We start from the raw sequence: 9,356 nt of genomic DNA on the forward strand, positions 1-9,356 counted from the left end.
TGTGCAATTTATTTTTTTATTAATTATGTCGACATGCAAGATAAATATGTTGACATGCAAGATAGTTATGTCAAAATGCAACATAACTATGTTGACATGCAAGAAAACTGCAATCAAATAAGAGTTATAAAAAATCTTAACTATCGCCAACATGTGACATCCAAGATAGATAGGCTAGATATGCTACCTAATGCAAAATGTCAACATGCAACTTATTTATGTCAACATGCAACTTCTTTATGTCGACATGCAACTTATTCATGTCTACATGCAACTTATTTATGTCAACATGCAACTTACTTATGTTAACATACAACTTATATAAGTTGCATGTCAACATATTTATATCTCGCATGTAATGTAAGTAAGTTGCATGTCAACATAAGTAAGTTGCATGTTGACATAAATAAGTTGCATGTCGACATAAATAAGTTGCAGGCCAGCATATTTATCTTGCATGTTAACATAAATAAGTTGCATGTCAACATAAAAAGGAAGCATCTAGCATCTTGGATGTCACAGGTGGGCGATATTTGAGATTTTGTATAGTTCTTATCTGATTGCAATTATCTTGCATGTCAACATAAATATGTTGCATGTTGACATAATTATCTTGCATGTCAACATACTTTTCTTTCATGTCGACATATTTGATAGAAAAATAGCTTGCACACAAGGGGCAGAGATATGCCACCATACTTAATAAATAATTTCCTTAACTCCGTGTAAAAATCACACACCAGAACAAAATGGTATTCATCTTCAACATCGTTTGAATTGCAATATATACATTTCCTTTCACCAATAGGACATTTATTATCATATCTACCAGATTCGATTCGTAGACGATGTGAAGATAATCTAGCTAAGTCTACTTAAGGCTTTCCTATGCTTATCATATAATATGTGATTAAGATACTCTGCGTGGTGCACAGACAAATTTAGATATTTATACAAACGTAAAGGGTGAGCATTTTCAATTTCTACCCTTGAATTTGGGTAAAAACAATCTGACAATCTTTGCTCAAAATATACGTAAAACATTTTTTTCATTTACCAACTCAGGGTAATACCACACATCACCGAAACCATTTGACAATTACAATTAAAGCGCCTTTGAACTTATGAACACATATAGCACGGAATCCCGATCCCGATTCAGATAAACGTGTGCTAGCCTGGTTCCCTGAGCTACCCATTACGCACAGGAACCAGGCTAGCTCATGCGCAGAATGAATTTTCCCCATTGCATCCGGTTTAACCTCACTTATATATTTTCTGCGTGGACCTCACGGTCCACGCAACAATGTACTTTAGTAAAAAAAAAATTCTCTTTTCTTTTATTTTTTGAAAAATAAAAAAAGACGGAAACAATGATGATTAGAAATGACAAGTGATCAGAAAAGCGAACTCAAGCTGGTTATTTGTACAAGGCTACACGATAAAAAAAATCAAAGTACCAAGCAGACAATGTACCCCCCCCCCCACTCCACCATCGCCACCATCCCTGTATCCACCATAAGGAAAAGGAATGGACCCAAAACTAGTAAACATAGAATATGTAATAAAATTTAGTCAATATTCTACGGGGTCATTATTCTACAACCACACGGAGAAATATGACCCTAAGACCATAATGTCTACGATGTAATCCAAGTATTCTACAACTGAGTGGGTCATTTTTCTACGTAGAAAAATGACCCTCGGTCAATATTCTACGGGGGTCACTTTTCGTCGTTACACCGGCAAGCAAAGAACATAAAATCAGTGTGTTAAATATCATGCATCGTCATACGCGTATGAAGGAAAAACAAAATATGTAAAACGAAAAGCAAATTTGTGAATTCTTTATTCCCTCTTTGATCTTTATACATTGATATTTATTTGGGCTTTATCATCATTGTCGATGATCTTAACGACTCCCATGCGTCCGTGTTTCCCCAATGGTACCATGTGATTCCATTTACATTAGACGTTTTTTTGCTGTAATACAATCCATTTAAATTGCACCTGTGACATGCATTAAACCACCAACCGTTTCCATACTTTTTTGCACAGTTATCTCCCCATTTGTCGTTGTCACTCTCTTTAGTAGAGAACATCATTCCGTTGCTATAGGTAAAGGAATCCCCTATAAATAAGATTGAAGTTTTTGTTGACTTAGGATGACCTAGTTCTGTGAATCTAAAGTGTTAAAAATAGCCTACACACCTGTTCAGAATTTAAAAACCTTTTAGAAAAAAATCAAAGGAGATTATCAGATAGTATTTTTTTTCACTTTTTGCCCACGACCGAGCATTAGATAACGTAAAGATTAAAGATAACGTTAAAAACGGCATTTCGAACGTAAGATCTTATATGAAACGTTGATTTCTAAAGATGATTAAAAAGTGTTCTTAAACATAAGATCTAAAATGAAACGTTGATTTGAAATGATTTTTTTATACCAAGTGTTCTGTCTAGTAAATTCGTTAGTCACTTACTCATGCCAAGCGATCCTTTAAAACCTCCAACAGTCAATGTGTACTTCTCAGATTTGCTTCCGACCTTAAACGTTGAATACAGCACATGTCCTTCCTCCCCGTTAAACTTTTTAAGATTGATTCTTAACCTTTTCTTGCCATCTTTAGTAAGATCATGAATGGCATCGTTTCCTTTAAAGGAAAGGCAAAATTATAACAATTATCCTTATTATAACCTAATCGCGGTATCTACTAAACGCTTTTTGAGCATGTTATTGTGCAAGATCCCAAAAAGGAATTGTGAATAATCCAAATTAAGTTTTATCTCGTACTTCTTCTAAAAAACTGCATTTAATTATAGATAATAAAAAAGATATGAAAATATTCAGAATAGTTATTTTAGGCAATTTCTTTGCATTTACTTTATTTGATGGTAAGGTGGCTCGCTACACCTTGAACTTAAAAAAACCCGTAAAAAATAGTTTATGATAGATAGCATAATAGATAAATAGTATTTAAGTCAAATAGCCGAATAAAAATGCGCAACTTTGAATACAGTTTTATTCCCCTTAATTCAATTTAGTAAACATGAACAAAACCATAGGTGGATTCAAACTCATGTCTGGTTCACACGCCTGATACCTAAACTACTGAGCTATGACGATATACAACCTTACCGACTGATACAAACAATTCAACAAAATATTTAAATCTCTATCTCCTGGCGCAGTGTCTTAAAAAGTATAAGTCCAGATATAGCGAGGTATCTCCTCGAAAACAAATTAATAGCTGAAACTTCTCTCATGACTTTCCATTGAATTTTTTTTTAAAAAGTCTTTTATTCCTTGTTTAATAAATATTTAATATGTAAAAAAGTATCTTTGGAAGCTTATTGTATAATAGTGTTACATGTAAATTAAAAAAAAAATAAGTATTTGCAAGAATATGGTCTATATTATTTAATTAGGCTTTGCTAATTTGTTTATAATCTATTTTTCCTTACCAAACCAAAACTCATGACCAGGGTGTCCGAATCCTTCAGCATATTTCTGCCAGGATTTGTTTTGAAAATCCGTGGTACCGTCAAACCTCCTCTGTATAACCTTTAATCATAATTTAGATAAATAATACTTTGCTAATTGATATAAAATGCAATGAAGAACGATTCTACCCGATATGAACTATGAACGATATAAATTCAAGAAAAAAATATTTTTGCAATTTAACGCGAAAATCTCGCAATATGCGAAACTCTCGTGAATAAACGCTTTACCTTCGCGATATAATGCGAAAATGTCGCGAATAAACGCTTTTCATTCGTGTCAAATCTGTAAAGCTTTGGAGTTAAACAGCACTGGATACAATTAGTGCTTTTCCAATCAATATCGATTCAATATCACATTATTTATGTTTATTTTTTTTTAACTTACTTTGAAAACCAAACCAAATTATCTATATTACTATATTAAAATAAAAGACTCGAATTTTGGGGCTTTAGTACCGAGAAATCGGAAGAGTACTGTCTTTTGTTTTATTAATTTTAAACATCTTTGGTACTTGAAGATTACCAATTTGTTTTTATTTTTTCTCAATCAAGCTTCGCTAATCAACAATAAACAAAAATTCCTTTTAAAAAACTGGAAATCATCGGAATTTGGGATTTTACAATCTTGCGCATGCGCATTACATTCACAATAAATCAAGGGAGGCCCTTTAGTTTATGTTTCCACAATGTCACATTTGCATGGATAATATCAGAAACGATAATACAAATACGTGTAAATTTCATTGAAAATTGAAGAATTCTGTTTATCAAAGGAAATACGGGAAATAACTCTTACTCAGTGCATTTAATGGGAAAAATTCCGAGCGTTCCGAATGTCATCACATGGTGTGTAAATTCAAAGCAAGTAAAAAACGTTGGTGAAAAGTTGTTTAATTCTTCATAAATATTAAGATCTAATCTAATCTATGAAGTTTAAGATGAAAGGTATTAACAGCCTCAAAGTGGTATGTTATCAATATTTTAACTGTTATTTTTAAATGCATCTGTTTATTAATTTTCTCCAAAACCGTTTCGGAGCGATTCTACAATTTTTTGCTACATTACGGGTATGGGAGGCATTTTAACTGTGGTATAGGCCTGTCCCGAGACACAGTTAGATTATTCTAACTAAGTTGAGTGTAGTGAAATAAATAGCATTTTTGTAGGCTAAAAGTTTGATTATATACATGTCAACAATACGGTGGTCGATGTATCTATTTCGTAAATGTCCGAAATCATATGCAATGTCAACCCGTGCACGCACGGGTCAAAGTTTAGTATGTACTGGCAGTAACCTATATCATTTATTATTCAATAAAATTATCAAACTAAATGGTTGGTCCTAAAGTAATATCACATAATGCATTGCGCTTCTTATTTTCTCATGTGCGCTGTATTATAGAAAATGAGGGATCAACATTTGCAAAATAACAATTTTAATTCGAATTAAAAGTGTTATCAAAGATTGTGAAATTGAAAGGATATCATTGTTCAAAACGTTATATATGTTTACTATCGCCGCAGCATAAATAAAGTAAGAGTAATAAGTATTTATTAAGAGTAAAAATTTGTTTGTTTTCCATTGTTGTTTTTCATGAGGGTTCTTGTATGAAATGACAATATTCATATTAAAGTTTCGCGTTTATTTGTGAAAGTAACGCGTTTATTCGCGAATATTTACATTTTCGACTGTCTTTGTCTTGATAACAATACGAATAAATTTTAACGCCTATAACCCAATAATTAAAAAAAAGATGAGCGACATAAAATGGGCGTTTCTTATAGCATAACCAAAAACGGTATCGGCTGCATTGCGTGGTAATAGTAATACTAGATAGCATGTGCTACATGAAAAAATAGTGGTTTTAATTTATGTTGTTTTAAAGCGTAGAAATTTGAAATAATATAAATATAAGTAATAAGGAATCATTTTATTTTAATTTTAGCCGGAGTGTGGTCAAATTTATCATAAAGCCCTTTGGTCTTTATTAAATTTGACCACGCCCCGACCGAAATTATCACCTGATAATACTCAAGGTATGATTCCTTATTCTTTAAAAAAATTCTTTTTACTTACGAAAATCTGCTCAAGGGAGAGTACAATTAAAATCCGTGAAATGAAATAAAACAAACACATCCCTGTTCACAAATACTCATTTTAAACAAAAAAAACAACAACGACAAAATAACAAAACAAAAAAAAACCACCAAAAAACGAAAAAAAAAAACAAAAAAAAGAAAACAAAAAAAAAAACCAAAAAAAACAAACACAAAAAAAACAAAAACAAAAAAAAACAAAAAAAAACAAAACAACAACACAGGAACGAAAACAAGAAATTAAAGATGGGAATTCTGATATAATTAAACATTCAGAAAAACTTATAAGGCTACGCACAATTTTTCACTGTTACCATTTGTGTACACTGTTGCATTGAGAAATTTCCACAGAGTTTTTATTTTTAGATGTGCTAGAGGGAGCGTTTTTAGGGAGGAAATCATTTATTTTTAATATTTTTAAATGAACATCGTTTGAACCCTGAAATATTCATAATTATCGATTAATTAGGCACATTATCCATCAATGATATCTTGGGACAGAATATAAAATATGGATATTAAGAAAGAATTCATTTAAACCACAAAAAAGCAGTACTATTATATAACTATCAACAGAAAAGAACAAGTGCACTTAACACGTAAGAGAATGGGCCTTTTTCAGTGCCGTTCTTATGCCGAAAATATCAACAAATTGTTTTTTCCGTAATAATTAAGCCCTGGTGGATATTTCTGATTTATATATGCACGCTTAAATTTACCAAGATTAGCATACAGTTCAAATAATTCAGGATTTTTAAAAGCCTATAAATAATCTAAATCCGGAAAATTCCAACTTAACCTACTTGAATTATTTTGTTGGTGGATCGATTGGCGCGTTTGCTGAATTATACTTTATGCATTATTTTGCGTCTAAAAAGAAATTCGAATAAAGCTTTGTAGTTGCATATTACCATAGTGATCAAACAAACATTCCTTACCATACCAAGTTGATTTAAAACGTGTCAATATTTTACAATAAGCACATATGACAAACTTCTACCTGGATAGAACCCACTTGATTGTTTGAAATAATTTATTCCATGCGTGGGTTCAAACACTGGTGATGCAGGTAATAGATTTTGCTTGCTATAGGAAAAACCTTGAAATTTTCATACGTTTTCCATTTTTAAGTACCAGCCTAATGCAGTACAAACTTTTTATTTTCACAGAAGTTTCTAGGCTGACAGTAAACAAAGGCTTTGAAACAAATGCCCGTCCTTTATTCACTATACAAAACCACGAATGTCGGCTTACCCTTACTATGTTGTAAAGCTTTTTATAAACAGTAATTTCAGCGATAAAACTCGCTGATTCTTATGGATTGGATATCAGTAGGTGATGTTAGGAAAAAAAGTTATGCTTAATTTGAATCTTCATTTTTTCAATCTTTATCTTTATATCTATTTCATTTACTTGTAATTTCCTTTTCTTTCTCTCAAAGTACGATTATTTCTATAAAACAATAAGTTTGATGCATACTCACTGTCCAACCCCCTCCGTCTGTTTTCATGTCACAAAACACCCGTCGCTTGACTCCATTACTCAGATATATAGTATACACTCCATCTCTGTTCCGTCTGTACGGTTCCTTCTTCAATATATCTGAGCAGTCTTTGAACTTTTGACTTGGATCTATTTCAAATCATCATAATTATAAAAACAAGATAAGGAGAACCAAAAACATCTATTTAACCCATTTACACCCCTTTTCAAAAGAAATAGTAGAACAAAAGAAACAAATGTTGATACATAATTTCATAATCTAAGAAAAAAAGACTGATAGCCTATAACATTGCAGTCTTACCTTGAAAGAAAATACATGTGCATGTACGTTTCTGCCCATATATGAAATGATGATTAGATATTGATTTAATTTCTTGCGTAAATAAAATCTTTAAGACAAAACTGACATACATTTCTTAGAGAACACCAATCCCCCATCAAGCTTGTACTTGGACTTCACAGTGAGAATCATGGGTCCCCCACTCAGGGATCCCGTCATCTCCGTGTGTTTCCAGGGTGCGTTTTTGAGAAAAGAACCAACCTCATCTACAGTATATTAGATATTTTACTTTTTGAATTCTAATTCTTGAAACTTAAACTCCTTGTACTTATGTTAGATTCCTTTAGTCATCAAACTAAAGACGCGTTTTTCTTAAATTTGAAAAACAAAACAAAAAGCACTCGATGACTTGATACAACACATAAATAATGAACCAGTAGCTTTAAGAGCACATTCTATAATCATTTACTGGTAAGTTTGAGTTATTTCAAGACAACCCCCCACAACCCAATCTGATCTAATTTAATTTTCAATTAATGATCAATAGGTAATGGCTAAAGACGAAATAGAAAATACATCTCTGATAAACTGAACTAATCATTAATAAAATTGTCTAGATTATTTATAATTCGAGGAATTATTCACAACCGACCCTTTACAGATGGATGCGGGGTTATGCCAGATGAATGGATAACTGTAACATAGAGTTGAAGGACCGCGTACAGAACTAAACACGACATGTCACCTTCTGTGCTCACAGTCCACTGTACGAATGGCTGTCAGAAAATCAATACTGAGAATATATATATGGTTTACTATTTCAAATCAACCATTAAACTGTAACATTATTCGTTTTAGCTAGAACGGTGATATGTTTTGTTTTCTTATTTTTTTAATACACTTAATCCCATGTTGCTTTTTATTGCCAACCTTATACTCACGAATACAAAATTTGATATTTTATTGGATTTATATATACAATGGTTGCGTTCAAGAAAATTATCCTCCTACATGTACTTGACATAAATTATCCTTTTCATAATTTATAGATGATATCAAGAATCAAGCATATTAAGTTTATCAAAAGTACGATTATTCATTTCACTATTCATCTATTAAAAAAAAACCATCCCCCCCCCCAAAAAAAAAAACAAACAAACAAACAAACATTTGAGTGCGAACTTGTAGATGAATCCATATATCTTATTTGTAATACACAACTCACTTTGTATTTTTCAAGTTGATACAAATGTTCATCACATATTAGAAAAAAATGAACAATGTACCTTTTTATACACTATCACAATACACACCACTTAGATAGGATTACGTGTTATTTTGTAGATTAGATACATAAAAGGATAATTATGTAAATCTATATATACATTGGCTTATTTGTCCTAGGACATTCGCTTAATCTTTATATTGGCCAAGTTATCACCATTTTTTTGGTAATCAATTTCTCTTTAAAAATATATCTCTACTTACCTGACTTTTGTCGTTACATGTAAACAATACAAATTATACATAGTTGTAAATATAGAAAAAACCGGCGTGATATTACAATTGTTTGTTTAATTTTACTCTGACTAGATCTTTATATTTTTTTTCATTATTTGAACTTTACAGTTCCATAAAAATGTTATAACCCAATTTAGCCTGATATAATTTATTTATATTATTAAACACGATATATTGAACCGTGTTCTCAGTTTTGGTCAACCTGATATGGAAACGTAATTCAATGATTTTTTTCATCATGATAACACAACGCAGAATAATGAAGAAAGTATAGATCGTTAGATATTTGATTTGTTTTCAATATCTAGGCACTCTGTGAGTTTTGTGACAACGGTAACGGTGATAAACCGAAAGGTTGTTTGACTTAATACTAAGGGGGCCTTTTCCACAAAGTGTCACTTGTGTTCCACTTTCTTCAGAACAAGCATTTAAACGCAAGATAATATTT

The 9,356-nt window shown here is 31.6% G+C and overlaps 1 protein-coding gene across 1 annotated transcript; it reads right to left on the reverse strand.

The window, feature by feature from the left end:
• Positions 1-1,880: 1,880 nt before the first annotated feature.
• Positions 1,881-8,169, reverse strand: LOC128158615 (ficolin-2-like). The gene is made up of 6 exons (XM_052821544.1): positions 8,040-8,169; positions 7,519-7,653; positions 7,088-7,236; positions 3,466-3,565; positions 2,484-2,654; positions 1,881-2,131 (listed from the first exon to the last, which is right to left on the reverse strand). The coding sequence occupies exons 1-6, from the start codon at positions 8,125-8,127 to the stop codon at positions 1,881-1,883; spliced, it is 894 nt and encodes a 297-aa protein (XP_052677504.1). The 5' UTR covers positions 8,128-8,169.
• Positions 8,170-9,356: the final 1,187 nt, after the last annotated feature.

The sequence above is a fragment of the Crassostrea angulata genome, chromosome 8, assembly GCF_025612915.1.
Source record: "Crassostrea angulata isolate pt1a10 chromosome 8, ASM2561291v2, whole genome shotgun sequence".
NCBI lineage: Eukaryota > Metazoa > Mollusca > Bivalvia > Ostreida > Ostreidae > Magallana > Magallana angulata.